Below are 20365 nucleotides of genomic sequence, written 5' to 3'. Positions count from 1 at the left end.
ACAAAAAACCCTGATATTTAAGACTGAATAAGAGTTTTCCAGGCAAAACACATGTGAAAAATATAATTACTTAAAAATAAATGATTTATTTATGGAAGGTATAGCTGAAATACAAAGTGGCTAGGATACAACCTGTTTGAGGGAGGAAGGGAAGGCAGTAAGCGTGAAGAGTTCAGAATTTTTAGCACCAAAGGATCAGCAGTGATTCAAACCAGGTGTGATGGGGATAAGTAGGCCAAACTGGAACAGATACAACAAAGAAAGAAACAACGGCAGACTATTATCTATACTTGAAACCCTAAGTGGCAGCAGCTGGGTAGTTAATGTTACTTAATTAAGGAATTCTTAGGAAGCAGAGTAGTATAGTGGGAAAGACTCAAAAACAGACTGCATGGCTTCAAATTCAGGCTCCTCCATGTGCCAGGCATATGAACTAAGGCAAAGATCATGCAACATGATCTCCCATCCCTCAAATATGATCTTGAAACTCCTCCACCAAGAAGTGGTGGTCTTTGTTCCCTACCCCTTTGATCTTGATGGCTTATGATTCACTTGCAATGAACAGAAGATAGTAAAAATAACACTTCTGTTTCCAAGGCAAGACTGTAAAAGGAAATAAAGCTAACACCAGCCATGTCTGCTGAAATGCTCAAACACTTAAGAGCCACAAACTACCATGTAACAAGTCTGACTACCTTGAGACCCCCATATTGTAAGAAAGTCAGGCCAAATGAAGAGGCTACATAATGGCTTCTCCAACCAGCAGTTATAGTCTTCAAGGCTTCTAGGCCCCATGCAAGTGAGTGAAAGAGACTTCCTATGAGTTCACCAGTTCCCAGCTTTAACCTTTCCAGCTGAGGGCACCAAACATTATAGAACAAGCCATCCCTGCTGTGTCCTATCTGAATTCTTGACTCACAACCTACAAGCATAATAAAACAGTTATTCTTTGCCAATAAATTTGGGATGGCTGGTATGCAACAACATTAACTAGAACAGTCAATCACTTATCTTCTGTGACTCAATCTCTTCTGATATAAAACGGGGATAAAAATTCCTATCTTGTTAAGGTTGTTTATAACATTAAAGGAAATAATGTGAAACACTTAGCATAGTCCTTCCAACATAATACACACGCAAGAAACGTTAACTATTATTACTGTCACCAGGTGGAAATTAAATAGGATTGCCTTTTGTATAAATACACTGTAAGTGTACACAAACATAAACATTAGTGATAAATTACATTATGTGGTGTAATCCCTGCTACGGTGTATCATAACAAAAATATACTTTGAAATTGGGACCTTTGGTTGTCAAATAAAACTTTAATACCCCTTCAATGATAAAAAGCAGAGATGTGAAAAGATATTTTTAAAATATTTTTAAATCTTATTGTAAGATATTAAAATGTGGAAAAATATTTGTGATTAATAGCTGAGTGTGATAATTAAAACAAAGTAAAGCTTTTAAAAAGATTCTGGCCCGGTGCAGTGGCTCATATCTATAATCCCAGTACCTTAGGAGGCCAAGATAGGATGATGCTTGAGCCAGGAGTTCCAGACCAGCCTAAGCAATACAGCAAGACTTCATCTCTACAAAAAACTTTAAAAACTAGCTGGGCATGATGGGGCATACTTGTAATCCCAGCTACTTGGGAGCTTGAGGATGGAAGCACACTTGAGTCCAGGAGGTTGAGACTGCAGTAAGCTTTAATCATGCCACTGCACTCCAGCCTGGGCGAGAAGATGAGACTCTGTCTCTTTAAAAAAAAAAAAAAAAAAGATTCTGCTTTGTATTTGTAAGATAAAATTACTTCTATTTCACTGCTTTGTGTCTACAGTAAATTCAAATCAAAGTATTTTTCTAAAACCCTGAGCATCGACTACAATTCTGCTTTATCTCTAGCACATATTTTCCTTACCTCTTCATTAATATCAATAATATCTCCCACTTTCAGCTCCAGTTCATCTTCATTTTGTGGAATGTACTCAAAAAGAACTTTACACTGACGCTTCTTGATCTCTAAAGGAAATAACATGACAAAAAAAATTAGGTTAGGAAAGATCACTTTTTAAAACAGTGTCTTTATTTACATAGACAAGTCCTCCAGGCCAGTAATTTTCAGACTATTTCCTAATCAAAGTCTAGGAATAGTATTTAAAACATATTACTTATAAGACAATCTGTGGTAAAGAGGCAAAATGTAAAAATCTAAAATGTATCGCCTTCTTTAATTACTCTAATTCTCAGACAGATAAAAGTAAAAATCAGCCGGGTTCGATGGCTCAGTCTGTAATCCCACGCCTTTGGGAGGCTGAGGTGAGTGGATTGCCTGAGCCCGTGGGTTCGAGACCCACCTGGGGAACTTGGCAAGACCTCATCTCTACAATAAATCAAAAAAAATTACCAGGCGTGGTAGCGTGCGCCTGTAGTTCCAGTTACTTGGAAGGCTGAGGCAGAAGGATCGCCGGAGCCCAGCAAGTCAAGGCTGCGGTGGCCGGGAGTGGCCACTATACTCCAGTCTGGGCGACAGAGTGAGACTCCAACTCAAAAAAAAAAAAAAGTAAAAATCACATCAATGAAGATAAAAATGACTTTATTTTAGCTTTTCAAACAAGGTTCATTTACTGAGATATGATCATTTATAACCATTCAGGCTTGTGTTCTCAATCTTCTTCAAACTTCAAGAATTGAGGCCGGGCTCGGTGGCTCAGCCTATAATCCCAGCACTTTGGAAGGCTGAGATGAGAGGATTGCCTGAGCCCACGGGTTTGAGACCAGCCCAGGCAACTTGGTGAGACCTCATCTCTACAATAATTAAAAAATAAGCCAGGCGTGGTAGCATGCACCTGTAGTTCTGGCTACTTGAAAGGCTGAGACAAAAGGATCGCCAGATCCCAGCAGGTCAACACTGGGGTGGCCAAGAATGTGCCACTGCACTCCAGCCTGGGTGATAGAGTGAGACTCCAAATCAATAAAAAAAAAAAAGAGAGAGAGAGAGAATTCGGATTCACTCCCATTTTTAAAACTTAATCGTTAATTAGCAATGGGTAAGATGACCACAGACAGAGTTGATTACTTCTTGCGATTCAAAATGTGTTCCTCAGACCAGGGGCAACACATCACCTGGAAGTCTGTCAGAAAAGTAGTACCTCAGGTTCCACCCTAGACTTACTTGTTCTGGACTGAATTAACAAGTCCCTTCAAAATTCATATATTGAAACCCCCAACCCCTAATCCCCAATGTGTATTTGGCAACAGGACCTTTGGGTAGGTAAATTTGGTTAAATGAAGTCATAAGAATAAGAGCCCTAATCAAATAGGACTGGAATCCTTATAAAGAAGAAAGAGACATCAACTCACCACCACCTTCCGTACAACCCTCCAATAGAGAGGAAAGACCATGCAAGAAAAGCAGGAAGAGGGGAAAAGAGACATCCAGAAACCAACCCTGAGAGCCCCTTGACCTTGGACTTTTATGCCTTCATAACTGTAAAAAAGTAAATTTCTGTTGCTTAAGCCACCAAGTCTGAGTGTTTTGTTATAGCAGCAGATTGAATCAGTCTGCACTTTAACAAGATCTTTAAGTGATTCTTAATCTTGCACTCAATGATCCAGTTATCCCAATCTTCTTTAATTTCTTGAATGGCATACCCTATTCCTTCTAGTACTTAAATGTACTATTTGTTTTGCCAAGAGACTTTACCTTCATCCATGAAGCCCACCTTGGTTAGTCTTCAACTCATCTTCAGTTCTCAGCTTAGAAAACACTTATTCCCAAATAGTTTGCTGGATTAGGTACTCTCCCTTTAAAGCTTCAGCAGCACTCTGTACTTAACCCCCACTGGCTTCTACCTGTTATTTATAATTTCCTTTTTCATTCATTATAGTGACTCATTCTCTTGTGTGTAATCCCACTGTACTCTGTAGGCTAAAGAGAAATGGGTACTGGGTTTGCTAATTGCTCTCTCCCCAGCACCTAGCATAGTGTTTGGCTTATTCTAGGCATCTGTCTTGATTTGTTTGTGCTGCTATAACAAAATACTTGAGACTGGATAATATAAATAGTAGAAATCTGACAGTTCTGGAGGCTGGGATACCCAAGATCAAGGTGCCAACAGGTTTGGTGTCTGGTAAGGGCCCTCATGCTGTGTTGTTACATGGTTAAAAAGCAAAAAAGGTCCTAGGGTAGTCCCCTCACTCTTTCATAAGATACTAATCCATTCATGAGGACAGAGCCTCTGAATCACGGTGGAAATTAAACTCCAACATGATTTTTGAGGAGAACCACCATTCAAATCATAGCAGTATGCATTAAGTATTTTTTAATGAATTGATAAACAAAAATCTAGCCTAACCATATGGCATCAATGCCAACCACTATTATCCCAAGAGTGTCTATACTCCATCAACAGTTTATGACCAACAATCCTAACAGGATGCTTCTTAATAGTTTAAATGCACACTTAAAAGAACAGAACTTGAAAAAGAAACATGTACATTAAACACTCAGTGACAAAACTTGAATACATAATGAGAGTAAAATATTTAGTACAAACTATAGATATTGAAAAATTACTACAGATAGGTTTGAACTGGAGCAGATGTGGAGGGCTTCAAAGAAGAAATAACAATTACACAACAAAAGAAGAACAAGATACAAGAAGGTGGGATACATGTGGCAGATATTATAAAGCAAGGAAAAAAAGGTTTACCCACAAAATAGGATTTGGTAATACAAGAATTCTAAGGAGAGAAAACAAACAAAGGAGAATCCTAAGTAGTAATCTAGAGAAGCAGAATTTCACTGCATCAAATGATGATCATAACATCTCCAATAAACTTTATGCTACAGTAGAAACACCATACTGGATTAGATGTCAGAAGACTTGGGTTCTAGTACAACTGTCATTACCTAGTTATTTCATCAAAATTCTCTAGAAATCAATCTCCTGAGCCATAAAATTAAAAAGTTAAACCAGATAACCACTGCAGTAACTTTAGCTCTGACATTCTGTGAGTCTATGAAGCTGTTTGTCAAGACAAAAAAATAAATCTAACTGAACCCCCAAAACAACAAAAGCATATTACATGCAACCAACAGCATAGAAATCTCAGTGCAAAAGAGACAGGACTCTCAAAGGGAGCTAGAATTAAGAATCTCCAAGAAACAGTTATACCATTTTGAGTTTTTCCCCTTCCTAAAGGAACTAATAATTTGTATATTATTTAAGTGTATGTTTTACAATAAAAGAAACCAAAGAAAGTAACCATGGATTTTTTTTTTTTTTAGGGTTCACAGTAAAATTTTTCAAATATCACCTTTCATCAGGTCTCAAGGTAAATTTTTCAGTAATTTAAAGAATGGTAGTTTTATGCATACTGCAAGAAAACTTCTCATCTCTTATAGTATAAATTGATTCCCTAAATACTTTCGCAAGTTGTTGCAGTGACCTTGAGAAAATGTGTTCTTTGTTTTGTTCTATGCATGCCATAGACAAGAGGAAAATGATCTATATTATTGAAAAGAAAAATCTATGTTGCTCAGGGTACTCTTTAAAAATAGTCTTTTCTATCCTTCTGATAATTTTAGACCTTTAAAAAAATGTGATTTCCTCTACTTAAGTATCAATCCTTTAAAATGGAACTTAATGTGATTACAATATTCATCAGCCCCACCCTAAGCATGTCAATTAACTTTGAGCAACCTAGTTACATTTTAACCAAGAGCTTATTTTTTTCCTCTCACACTAAGCATGGTTTTTTCCTAAACAGTTTGCAGAATTACTTGCATTTTTTTCCCCAAGTTTTCGAAGGAAAGAATCACACTGGGTTAAAACATCTAAATAGTTATTACCACAAAATGTCAGTCATTTATTTACAATGAAAAAAATGTTTCATATGATTTCATATTTAAACAGTGTTTCACTATCTATACTGAACTCATTCATTAACTGCTAACACGATTAAGAGGAACTTTGAGATTTTTCACAGTTCAAACTGCACATACAATGTCTACCCATATATACTGGTCAATAAAAGCTAATTTCTACAGTATATCAGTATATCAGAACCCATGCTAAGCACAAAAGAAAAAAAAATGGTAGATGAGTAGAGTTGACAATAAAAAGATGCATGAAATTAAATTCATTTTTTAAAAAACTATAACTAGTATTTTCTTATCATGAGTAACCTATACTTTTTCAGACCTACAAAAAAACTAATGGTAAAAAAAAAAAAAAAATCCTTAAAAGAAATATGTAAGTAAAACTATTAACAAGGAAGAGAATAAAGGAGTTACAGCAAAGGCAGGGACACATGTCATGTCTTTGATGTGCCAGCTATTCTATTCTAAGTCCTTAACAAATATCCCTCACATGACAAAGTATAAAAACTTATTCTCATTTACCAATGAGAAGAAAGGAACTCAGAAGCCAAAGACCATAGAACTAAAATGAGGCAAAACTAAAATTATACTCACTTCTGTTATATTATACCTACTTCTTAGTCTTGTATCTTTCCACTACATCTTTTTCATGCAGTCTAGTCATACTTGATTCCTTACTGCTTATTTCTGTAGTCTGCCAAAGTCTGCAACTTTACCTGGAATGCTAAACTCCTCAATCTCCATGTGAATGTGTCCTGCCTAAAGAAAAGCTTAAATACTCCTTGCTTGACAACCCCAGTATAGAATTGCTCCTTCATCTAAATCATCACTGCACATTATATGTCTCTAAAATAGTTCTAATATTATAAAACATTAGAATAATGATTACAAATATGCTATAACTACTCAGCATGTTAATAGCTCTGATAGCCTATGAAATGATTATTGCTATCATCCTTACTTTACAGCAACATCATGTCTGCCCTTGCTAAATAGTGAGTTCTGAGTCATGATCCATACTCCACCTTATGTGACAGATTTAATTGTTTAGACCAATACTGTCTCTCATGATTGTAGCACCCACCGATATTATTAAGTCATTTGGCACATAAGAATCAAAAAATTTTAGGAACCTTTTTTAAATGTTTCTATTTCTGAAAAACAAAACTAAATCATGTGAAATTTCACATTAAGTAAAATTTTGCTCTACAAAAACAGAAAATCCTTAATTTTCAAATATAGGTCATCAAGAACAATTAAGTATTTCATTTGTGAAAAACAGATCTAAATATTCAGATCAATCAAAGCTCTTAAATTATGAAACCATTTCTCATCGAAGATTACTGTTTTTAAAATCTTTCTATCAAATGTTAAAATAAGAATATACCCCACTCAGAAACTGGGATGTTGAATGTTAAAACTTTAGAAACAGCAGCAAAAGGATCTCTCTTCCATTTTTGATTTTATTTGGTTCTGGAAAATGTATTTTGGGGTTTTTTGGGGTACATTTAAATTTATTTAACTAGTCAAATTTTTAAAATCAATTTTTTCTCCAATAAGCAAAAAAAAAAAATTAATAATTATAACACTTGGGATATTAAATGAAAGGTTTAAGCTATTCAAGATACGAGTTATATCACTGAGATATACCACTAGATTAAGACACTCCAAATCTTAGAAAATCTTTACTATCATTTATCATGAAGAAAAAGTTCATGTGACTAAAGGTAAAGCATCATGTCTACAGCATACTTTTAACCGATTGTTAATATATATATATAAAAACACACGGATATAAACATAAAGTCAATGTGACAAAATGTTAATAGCAAACTTAGGTGAAGAGTGTACCATGTCCATTGCACAATGATTCCTTCATCTTTTCTAGAGATTTACAATTTTTCAAAATAAAATAGAAAGTTAGAACACCCTATCCCATTCATTTGAAACGCTACACTGGAGAGGAGTAATTTGAGTAACTTTTTTCCCCTTATGAGTCAGAATATTCCAGTGTCAAAGAACAGAGCCTAAAGTAATAAAATAAGCCCACTTTTTTCAAAAGGTGTGCTACAAAGATGCATAGTTAGTGGTCAAAATTTGGTAGAAAATAAAGTTGTACTATTTTCTTCAGCACTGACTCAAATCAGGAGGCATACTATTTGCTACCAACTGTTTTTGGAAGTGAAGCAATGTGTAGATTGGCATTCTATCAAATAATTTTTCATGTGCAACACTATTCCTTTCAGTACATACACTAGTGATCTATCCATATCAATCTCAATGGATCTTTTACATTCAAAATAATTAACTAGATGAAAAATCACCTCCTCTGCAGCATGAGTTTCCACTAATAAGAAAAATAAAGTTAGCAAGCACTGTCTGCTTTCACATGTGACAATTAGATTCCACCTGGCATCAATATCTTCCATTGATGGAAGTTAAATATTCCACAGTGAACACTACTTAGAATTGTGATGCTGAAAGATGTGAATTCTTTACTCTCCAAACACAATACTTACCATGATCTTTGTGGTTGATTTTACAAGGGTTTCAGAAGTAATGTGACTTGTAACTGTTTATGCTCTGAGAAATGTAAATTTATTCTCTTCTCTGACTTTAGCAACTTATGGTAATCAACTTTTTCCTGGAAAATACTATTCTGTGTTTGCTCTAGAAAATGCCTATTTGTTTTAAAAGTTACCATGCTTAATAACATGCCATAGGAAAAGTTTCAGTGGTTTCAGGACTACCCCCAAAAAGTCAACACTTTAGGAACCAGAGAAAAACAGCTCATTAGTACAATCCGATTTTCAGATATTCAACATCATACTTATCTGAACCTCTCCTTTCTAGTTGCTTAGACAAAATTTGCACATAATGCAAATTCATTTTGTCTTGGTACACAGAGATTTAAATTTAATATATACACTGCAGTGCTTATACTATCAACCTTTGCAATGGTTTTGGCATTTTGTTTTAAACATTAATAGTGTTGATTAGTTTTACCCTCTACTATTTAACAATACAATGAGCCACTTTTAAATAACAGATCTACTATTGTGAAAATTAGAGGTATGATCCAAACTAACAGTATCAAAAACAATCATATTTAATAAACATAAATAATACATAAATGATAGGAAAACAGGAAAATATAACAACCTGCATCCTGTTTTAAATGTTAGCTGACAGCAAATGGCTATTTTAGTCCTTGCAGCATGTACTTAAAAACAAGTTATAGAGGACCCTTAGGGGAAAAAAAGCCTAAGCTTCCTGGCACCAACTATATAATGATTTTTCCATATTACAAGAAAAAGAATTACATCCAGTATTCTGCTGAAAGGTAAATTTTCCTATTAGAAGATAAAGTGAATAAAATATTCAAAACCTTGAACCTCTCTGTCTACCCTCTACTTAAGAAGAAAGTTTTCTCTTTAAAGCTCCCTACAGTGAAAGTAGTAAATAGGTTTTACTATGAACAGAGGTCATGATAAATCTTCCATAAGCCTAAAACAAGAAGTTCAGCTATAGGATATGGACCTGTTACTTGTCTCCCAATCTCAAGCAGTTTCAGAGCCCAAGATCATTGGAATGTGGAAACAACTGTCTGCCTTCAAGGCAATTAGGCTGAAAACAGTACAGGTAATATCTAAATATTGTTTGGACATTGTATTTCTGAGAAACAAAGAACAAATAAAAACCTTTAATTGAGCTGTCTCAGTGTCATAAAATCTGTTTCACTTTTATGCAAATCTGTTTTCATTTTTATAAAAACAGCCAAAGAATGATGTAATCCACAAAGCAGAGGTTTTCTCAAACTTGACAGACAGTAGCACAGAAAATAACGGGTTGAGATTTAAGGGGATTCTGTAAAAATAATTAAAAGACTTGCACTGGCAATTTGGGAAATACATGTAAACAAAATTTTTTCATCATACACTACTTGGTAACACAGGGATTTGTAGGCCATAATTTTAAAGACACTAATACAATGAGCCACTTTTAAATAACAATTAAATAATCTAATTACCTTAGATTTAAGGTAAATGTGGTTAAATATTCATTAGTGCTGATTAAATCAAATTGACCATAGTAATAAGTATTCAACCTCTCAAGGAGGTACAGGTTTTACTCTGCTAAAGCACTTTCTATCTGCTCCCATGAACACTGTGCTTCTTTGTACATGTTTAATATTTTACGCCTTTTAAATAAGTTTTTTTCCCAAGACTGTAAGCTCTTTGAGAACAGCAATATTACCTGACTTTTTTTGTGTGTTTTACCACTTTCTCACCAGCAGCAAAATAAAACTCGAGAGTTTATATGACCTGAGGACACAAGACATACTCAAACTCATCTGATTTCAAATACAGTGTTCTCTCTCTCTGCCAAATTGTTCTCCTAACATATTTACACAATAACAAATCCTCAAAGCGCACACTGCTGAGTCAACCACCTTGAGAACTGAATATTTATGATAAGATGTCTGTCAACTAAAGAAAAAACACTAGCCAGTCACAGTGGCTCTTGTCTGTTATCCCAGCACCTTGGGAGGCTGAGGCAAGAGGATTGCCTCAGGGGTTTGAGATCAGCTTGGGAATCTTGGTTAGACTTCATCTCTACAATAGTTGCACGACTACAGTTTCAGCTACTTGGAAGGCTGAGGCAAAGACTGCCTGAGCCAGTAGGTGGAGGTTACAGGAGTCGTAACCACAACCCTGCAAAAGAGTGATGCTGACTCAAAAGGAAAACAAAAAAAAGCACTATCAAAATTTCTGTATCTATGCTGCTAAGAATCAGCAGGAATTTCAGCATTCTATTAAATAAACAGTATTAAAATATAGCTAAGATAAAGTGTTAACTGCTGAAGAGAGTCTATAAGATAATTAAGAAAGCAAGAAAACTTCATATTTTAATTTATAATTCCCACCATAGATGGCTGCCGGTTACTCATGCTGAATTATCGGTATGTTATTGATTGCACATGACTAAAAATTAAGATTGACTACACAGGCCAATAACTAGTAACACAAGAATAAGTAGAAAGTTACTGCAGTCTGCTACAAAAAACTAATTTTTCTTAATTTACAAAATATCCTTTCTATTTTGATGTAACTATGCAGGAAAGGAATTATTTACATACTCTTCTTAATGTTTTTGGTTTGTGGATGTGGCTGAATTCCTCCAGCTGGAAGTCCATAGTTGCTTATTCGTTGCACAAGACTTGCTACATTCCCATGCCTTTCCCGTTTAATAGGTAAATTGTCATCCTTGGAGTCTGTGTCTCTTTTAATTTCCTACAAAAAGAGGAATCAGTAAAGAGATTAATTGCTATTTTATTGAAATTTAATTATCAAATGTAAAATACGAAAAAACAGCTACAGTAATTACTGCATAAATCACAATGTCGTTTCAACTTTCGGCTGTGTCCAAACATATCTGAAGAATGCAATATATTTTGGTAATAGTGATTCATTATGAGTTTAACTCTTATCAGAACTGAAGATAAAGTTAATGGAAAGGGAGGCTGAAACCTCACCCCCACCCTAACACACAAAGAAACACTGAGACACAGACAAACAATAATTATAAGTTAGGGAAGGCAAACTTTTTATAGAAAGAGCCAGATAGTAAATTTTTTACAAATTTGCAGGCCATACACTCTCTATTCCAGCAATCAACTCTGCATGTATAGTGTAAATACAGTCATATATTTAAATGAATAAACATAGTTATGTTCCATTAAAACTTTATTTATGAACACTAAAATTTTAATTTCAAATAATTTTCATACACCATGAAATATTCTTTTTATTTTTTTCCAACCATTTGTAAAATTCTTAGCTAGCATACTTGGCTCATGAGCCTTATAAAGGCAGGTGGTGTTCAGATTTGTCCTGTGGGCTGTAGTCTGATATCTCCTTCTCTATGTCATATGTATAACAGAAGATATGCAGACTATCATGGAAAAAAAATATAAAATTTTACTGGAAGACATGAGAGAAGACAAAGAAGTTACATGATGTTCAGTGACTGAAAACTCTGTATCATAAAAATGTCAATTGTCCTCTAAAATTGATGCAACAATTCAATGTAATTCCAATAAGTATATCAAAGATTTACAGTAACAACTTAATAAGCTATTTCCAAATGTATATAGTAAAATAAACGCCAAGAACAGCCAAAATACTTCAACAACAATAAAAAAAGAAAGTGGAAGAACTTTTCTTAAACAAGATATAGAGAAAAACTGTAATGATATAATAAAGTGGACGATGTGGTACTACCACAAAAACAGACATACTGATTTAAAAAAATTAGAAAATTCCATAAACAGCCAAACTTAATTTCTAAGAGAAAAAGTGAGGAAAAAAATGAAATCTTAAAATACGTAATGCATGAAAAACTAATGTTCCATATTTAAAAGGGAGAGAATGAAACTGGATTCCTATCTCATATGCTTGATTGCAAAAGTCATAATTTTAACTTGATATATCAAGTATACTTTTTCTAACCTTATACTTTACAACAGAATACTTATATCTCAAGTTTATAAATTCTTATGATTACAGAAGTACTGTTGTGGATTGCTTCAAAAATATCTTCCTAAAAGGATACTTAAAAAACACATTTTCAAATACTTGACAACCTGCTAGTTTTTAATGCAATGCAAAGTAACTATTATTATTTATTATAATGATTGGTAATAACTATAATTTAAAAATCAATGTGGAACAAGAATTAAGAGTACTGGTAACCAATCAAATTCCAAAGTTAAGAGCTGTGCAGTGTCCAAAAGGTATACACACCCCATTAGTAATAATAATGATTAAGAATAAAATGTTTTCTTTCAGTTTCTGTGTACTATTTTTTAAATATTTACATTGTTAAAGTATACTTATTAAGTTATTTGAATCAAAAAGTACACATCTTAGGTATTTCTTTTGGTCTAGGGATACCATGAAATAATGACTGAGACAATTAAGGTATTGTAAATCAAGAAAGTTTGGGACTCTCTGGCAGAAACAATTGAACTTTTTATGCTTCAAAGCTGATTACTGGCTTGGCTCGGTGGCACAGCCTATAATCTCAGTACTTTGGGAGGCCGGGGCAAGTGAATTGCCTGAGTCCACAGGTTCAAGATCAGCCTGGGCAACTTGGTGAGCCCTAGTCTCTACAATAAATCAAAAATTAGCCGGGCATGATAGCGTGCCCCTGTAGTTCCGGCTACTTGGAAGGCTGAGGTGGAAGGATCACCGCAGCCCAAGAGGTAGACACTGGGGTGGCCATGAGTGTGCCACTGCACTCCAGCCTGGGCGACAGAGTGAGACTTCAAACTCAAAATAAATAAATAAATAAAAAAGTTGATTATCTTAGTATGGGTATCAAAACCCACAAATTTTAAAATGACTATCAAAAATTACATGTTAAGAAGTTAAAAAGTTATTACTTTGTAAATAGAAAGAACAGTTCTGGCAATATATATCCACAAATATCAATCACAATAACCAAGAAGCTAAACAAATGCTATTCCTTAACTAAACTCCTGGTTCAATATACACTGACATAAATTTATACTTGTACTACTTGAAATAATATTGCCTTTCTGCTCTTTAGCATTAGAAAAAATGCCATTTACTCATTATTCTATAAACATTTATTAAGAACCTGCTAGTAACAGGCAGGGGCTGCGTATACAAATGTTAACAAGAGAGACTATGTCTTTTGCTCTCACAGTGTTGCATGCTTTACAGAAGAATACAGAAAATAATTGATAATTAAAATTCAATGTAATAAATACCCCCAAACTGAAAACAGCCCAAATATCCATCAACAGGTAAATGAATAAACAATGGAATACTACTCAGCAATAAAAAGTGAGAAATTACTGACATATAAAAACATCTACACATTCTGGTTGAAGGCCAGACACAAAATAAGTACAGTATATTAAAAAATCCTAGAAAATACAAATTAATCTAGATAAAAAGCTAATCAGCAGTTTCCTGGGGCCAGAGTCAAAGAGAGGTCACAGTAAAGGAGCACAAAGGCTCTTTAACAATCGATTTAAAAGTTCTATAACTTCATTGGGCCAGTGGTTTCCTGATTGTTTATAATGGTCAAAATCCATTGAATTTTACATTTTAAATGGATACCATTTATTGTACATGAATTACACAGATCATTTTTAAATGTTTTACAATATGTGCTATAAACAGAAAATACCAGATGCTTAACACAGGAAGTACAGATAATATAAACTCAAGGGTGATAATGTAAATCAGAATGACTTCACAGAGAAAGTGACACCTCTACTGAGACAGAAAGAATAAATGAGAGTTAGCAAGTCACAGAGGAGGGAACAGGAAGAATGTCCTAATAGGAAAGAATGGTGTATAAGCAAACCAGAAGGCAAAGGAAAGCACAGAACTTCTGAGGAACTAAGACAACATTAAGTATAGCTAGAGCATGGAAGGAAAGGAAAAGTGGTAAGGGTGGTAAAAATTAAGAAAAGCATGACAAGCAGAAGACAGATGATATAAGGTTCTCTGAGCTTGGATAGGGAATCTGAACTACAGACCTCACTTAAGGTCACTGACAGGTTCATAAAACCATGACTTTTAGCAAAACAATGTATAAGGAAACCAATTAACATGGGCTAATTGGCATAAACAAGAGTTAAGTACCTACTGGCTTTCTTCTGGTCACAAAATCATCATCATGCTTCTAAATAAAGTCCAAAACACATCTAATACTGAATACTGAAATAAACGTGAACTATACATACACTTAATAAGAATAATAAAAACAAGTAAGATCATTACATACTGTATTTACCTGCTTATTCCAGTTCAGGGTCTCAGGTGGCTACAGCCTATTCCAGTAGCCCAGGGCACCAGGTAGAAACCATCCCTGAACAGGCCACCACTCTAACAGGGCCCACTCACATACACCCAACCTTCACACAGACTGGGACAACGCAGACACACCAATGAATCTAATGTGCACATCTTGGGCGTGTTGGAGAAAACTGGAATACCCAGAGAAAACCCACACAAACATGAGGAGAACATGCAAACTTCACACACAGAGTAGCTCCAGCTGGGAATTTTTTCCTCATCAAAACTGTAACTCAAAGTTACTCAAAGACCAGTAGTGTATTATAAAGATGATGGAACCTTACCACAGGATTTTAAAAGGCAGAAAACAGAAAACATCACTCCAGTCAAAAGTAAATGAAAGGGGGACAAGAGTAGAGGCAAGTATACCAGGTGAGAGCTGAATGTGCCCCGAGTAGTGACAGAAGGGAAAAATTCTGAAAGATTCAGAAAATATTCAAGAGACAGAATCTTGATAATTCATCAGATATGACCTAAGAATAAAGAGTCAAAGATGATGTCCAAGTTCCTGACTTGGGTAACTGCTCAGCTGCCATTCACTAAGACAGGAAATGATTCAAGAAATTGAGAAGACAAGTCACAAATCAGGAAAAAATATTTGCAGAAGACATATCTGATAAAGGACTGCTATTCAAACTATACAAAGAAATTTTTCTTTTTTTGAATTGGTGTCTCACTCTGTTGTCCAGGCTATTCCCACAGCCTCAGCCTCAATCCTTCAATCTCAGTAGTCCAAGTACCCGGAACTACATGCGTGCACCATCACGCCGAGCTAATTTTTGATTTATTGTAGAGTAAAGGTCTCATCAAGTTGCTAGGCTCGTCTGAAACCCAATTCTCTAACCTCCGCCTCCCAAAGTGTGGGGATTATAGACATGAGGCACCGTGCCCGACCCAAACTATACAAAGAAATTTTAAAAGTCAACAATAAAACAGTATTTTATAAAAATAGAAGTCAGCCTGAATTTTTTTTAAAAATGAGCAAAGCATTAAAAAAAAAATTCCTATGATCCCTCCTAGATTCCCTATTCCCACACAAAAAAAGGGGGGGGGCGTGCTCTGCCTCTGCCATCAAGAAACTTTATATTCAAGCTTCTGGTTCTTTTTGTGACTAAAGATTTAATAGGTACATCACTAAAATATAAGCCCCATGAAAGAAGGGATTTTGTTTTATTGCATTTCTACTGCCTACCACAGTAGTACCCAGTAGGCACTAAAATATTTAAATAAACCACTATGCACAACGGTAAAAACAGCAAAGCATGCGACATCTGTATAATACACTTATCCAGAAACAGACCAAACCAAATACAGAAATTCTACATAAAATAAACCATTTGAAATCAGTAAGGGCCGGGCTAGGTGGCTCAGCCTATAATCCCAGCACTTTGGGAGGCCGAGGTGAGTGGACTGCCTATGGGTTCGAGACCCGCCTGGGCAACTTGATGAGACCTCATCTCTACAACAAATCAAAAAATTAGCCGGGCGTGGTAGCGTGCGCCTGTAGTTCCAGCTACTTGGAAGGCTGAGGCGGAAGGATCGCCGGAGCCCAGCAGGTTGAAGCTGCGGTGGCTGGAAGCGACCACTGCACTCCAGTCTGGGCGACAGAGTGAGACTCCAACTCAAAAAAAAAAAAAAAAGAAATCAGTAAGAAAAAGAAAAGAGAATTCTTTAGTAAATGATGTTGGGGCAACTAGCTAGACATATGGACAAAATTAACATGGATCTCATACTAAAGTAAATCCCAACTGGTCCAAAGATTGGATTATAAAAAATAAAATAAGAACTGTAGTAGAAGAAAAGTGAGCATTTCTTCTTAACTTGGGAGTAAGTAGATTGATTTCATGCCTTCCTAAGTATGACAGAGAACCAAGAAAGAAAATATTTACAGCTCTAACTGTAAATTAAACATCTGCATGGCAAAAGCCCCCATATAAAAGTTAAAAAGCTGAAAAAAAAAAACCCCAACAAAATAAAAAGTATCAGTGGGGGCCAGACATGGTGGCTCAAACCTGTAATCCCAGCACTTTGGGAAGCCAGGGTGAGGGGACTGCCTGAGCCCACAGATTCGAGAACAGCCTGGGTAACTTGGCAAGACCTCATTTCTACAATAAATCAAAAATTAGCCAGATGTGGAAGCATGTACCTATAGTTCCAGCTACTTGGAAGCTAAGGTAGAAGGATCGCCTGAGCCCAACAAGTCGACCCTGGGGTGGTTGTAAGCATGCCACTGTACTCCAGCCTCAAAAAAAAAAAAGTAAGACTCCAACTCAAAAAAAAACAAAAAGTATCAATGGGTTTACTACTTCAAGAACTTCATATCACTAAGAAAAAGTCAGTATCTCTTTTTTAATGGGTAAAACCCGTAAAGAGGTAATTCACAAAGGAAACCAGAAATGAACATTAAACGTATGAAGACTGAGACCCTAACAAAAATAAATAGCACTACTTTTATAAGATCTACCCTATAAACCTGAAGTTTTTAAAAATACTTGACAAACCTGCTAAAAGGTAATATATTAAAATGTATCCCAAAAGCTAGTGTGCATAGCCTCTGATTAACACATCTACTTCTAGAGATTTGTCCTATGGAAATAAATTGACAAGTGCCTGAAGAAGCAAGTATATATGTGAATGTTTACAACAGCATACTGTCTATGATAGTAAACTAGAAGCTTTAATAGGTAAATATTTGAATAAACTACAGTAAATCCATTTGATAAAATATAAGGTAGTCATTAAAGAATGACATATCTATTTTAGAGTGATTTCTGAATCATAATGTTGAATAAAGCAAATCAGTTTTACAATATCACTGTATATACAAAACATGTTTTTGTTAAAAATGCATGCTACCCAGAATTTTTTTAGCCAATAACATGACAAGAATATACATTTAAAGTATGAACTAGGGACAAATGTAAGTAAAGAAGAAAATTTTATTTTTATTGTTGCACCCAATTTTCTTGACTTTGAACTCCCATGTGATACCAGGTACAAAACTAACCTTTGTCACTTTCAAAAAAAAAAAATACTTAATGAGTTCCAGGGTGGGGCCCTTGACACAGTAGTGTCCCATATTTTCTCCAGTGAGAGACAGCTAGTTCACAGGTACCATCTGCCCACTCCATGCAGCTTCCTTACACAGTTGATACCCTAGCCATTCCCATGTCCTACACCCAACCACCACATATCAAATGCCATCCCTTTCTTCTGTCAGGCAGCCTCTTCATGCTAGCATATAAATTTACTCATTGTTATGTACTGTTTCCACAGGAAAGAAGTAAATCTACTTCACAGGAAACACATCTCCTTGGAAAGAATCGAACGGACAGTACACCTGGTTTTCACATTCCCTCCCTTTCATTCTCCAGTTGTTCTCCTTCCCCTTTCTCTAGTCAACTCTTGGTCTCTTCCTAATGCCTCTTTGTGCTTACTGGAACCACTCTGGTTTCTTGGATGTAAGAAACTTAGAGTCTAGTTCTTTGTATACCTACCTGTCTCAACATTGCACTTGCAGTTTATCCACGTAAGGACCCAGTCTAAGAACAGCAAGAACAGGCACATTTGTTTTCAATGAGTGTAGGAGCACACCTTCCCAGACTTCTCCAGGTATTTATATCCACCAAATGTTAACCAGTTGTTACTCTCTAAATGATTGGATTTCTGGTGAATTTGCCTTTTTTATACAGTTCAGAATTGTGTAATGCTTGCTTTAAAAAAATGCATATCATTTTAAAATGAGAAAAAAAGTTTATTTTGGAAAAGTTATTTTTCACAATTCTCTACCCACTTAAAATATAAAATCATGGAGGATATATAAAACATTTCACAGTGTAGACTACTTTATTTTTATTGGTAATGCACTTAAGGAAACAGTCTTTGATTTGCTATTATTAACACATAACAAATCAACATGTGAAAACCTCACAGTTTTCAAACTGCACTAAGTTGTTTTGCTTTGGTTTGGTTTTTTGCATCAAGGTCTCAATCTATCACACAGGTTGGAATGCAGTGGCACAACCACTGCTCACTACAGCATTAACCTTCTGGGCTCAGGCGATCCTTCTGCCTCCAGTCTCCCGAGTAGCAGGGAGGCGTGACTACTTTTTTCATTTTTTTGTAGAGACAAGGTCTCCCTATGCTGTCCAGGCTGGTCTTGAATACCTGGACTCAGGCAATCCTTTCATCTCAGCCTCCCAAAGTGCTAGGATTACAGGCTTGAGCCACTGCACCCCAGCAGTATTTCAAAATAATAAAAACACAGAATCTACATGGTCTGGTAGTTACAACCTCAACATGCAAAGAGTATTCATTTTGAATTCTCCTCTCTTCCTCATAAGCTACCTACATTGAAAAAAATAAAAGTCACACTTCTGAGAGTTATTGTTACTTTCTAGTACAGGAGAATAACTTGATGTTCAAATCCTGCTCCTCTAGGAAAATAACTCCAATTTGAACAAATGTGGTAGAGGACAGGTTCAGGAAACAGATGACTTAGGTACAAATCCTAGTTCCATTATGTTCACTAGTTACATAAACTTGGACATTTGTGTTATCTTTAATAAAAATTAACCATGTGAATATATTAATTCATTACTCAAGATACAGAATCATTTTAGGGACCTTCAATATTCTCTGAGACATAATCATATCCAAGAATATCAGATATAATAAATTTTCTGAGGACAAAAGACACACGAAAAGGAGAAAACACGAATTAAAAATTTTATAGTCTACCATGAACAGAAAAAACTCAGGTTTACAGCCTCCCAAATCCACAGTGCGAACTAAGATGTTATCACAAGCACCAAGTAACCTCAAGGCTCTAAGCAAAATAACAAGTAGGGAGAGGTTTGCTTTGGTGTCTACCACCCCACTACAATCCTCTACCAGTAAAAACACACATATACTCACCAACTACTCTAGTTTGTGGGCACATAGTACCTCCAGAAGACTACTCTTTGGCTATCATCTTCAAGAGCATATTTTACGAAGTATCTACAAAGTGTTAGTAAAGCTTTCAGTGTTCCTTCCTTCCCCTCTCCCTTATTCACTTTTCCCTAAATAGTCAATAAATAAAATACATATTAACATCGCAGTATTTATTTTCTATCAGCTTTACTTCTTTTCCTGACTTTGAAAGCGACTCCAGGAGAGTCAGTAAAAAAAGAGTCCTCACTTCAAGAGTAATCATGTATGGACAAAGCAAACTCCGAAAAACTCTGAATCTCATTCTCCAAATAAGAAAAGCTTCACGCACAACAGATAACATCAACATAAAACTGACCAAAAATATATATATGTATACAAATATGAATAAAGTCCATATAGCTAAGAATATATATTGATTGGTTTCATAAATAGAAAGTAATATAACAAAAGAGGATACAAAATTGGAATATATAAATGAATAATAGGGAACTAAAAAAAGGCTAGAAAGAATATAGCTATTTTTCATCTATTAAGGTAATCAAAGACACTTAACTTTGATCGCACTAACCAAAAACAAGTAACTAAAAAGACAGTCAACAAAATTCACAACCCACTCCTTCATGCTGTAATATATCCGTACATT

General features: G+C 35.3%; 1 protein-coding gene across 1 annotated transcript in view; it reads right to left on the bottom strand.

Moving 5' to 3' along the window:
* Positions 1 to 20365, bottom strand: part of CD2AP (CD2 associated protein) — a 114653-nt gene that overhangs the window by 61355 nt on the left and 32933 nt on the right. The window contains exons 3-4 of the mRNA XM_021714812.1: positions 11031 to 11184; positions 1925 to 2025 (exon numbers count right to left, since the gene is read on the bottom strand). Of these exons, the coding sequence (XP_021570487.1) occupies positions 1925 to 2025; positions 11031 to 11184 (255 nt within the window). The remainder of the gene's footprint in view (positions 1 to 1924; positions 2026 to 11030; positions 11185 to 20365) is intronic.

This window comes from Carlito syrichta, unplaced genomic scaffold (genome assembly GCF_000164805.1).
Source record: "Carlito syrichta isolate Samal-C Ts95f unplaced genomic scaffold, Tarsius_syrichta-2.0.1 Scaffold305794, whole genome shotgun sequence".
In the NCBI taxonomy this organism is placed as follows: domain Eukaryota; kingdom Metazoa; phylum Chordata; class Mammalia; order Primates; family Tarsiidae; genus Carlito; species Carlito syrichta.
This window is presented reverse-complemented; position numbering and strand designations above follow the sequence as displayed.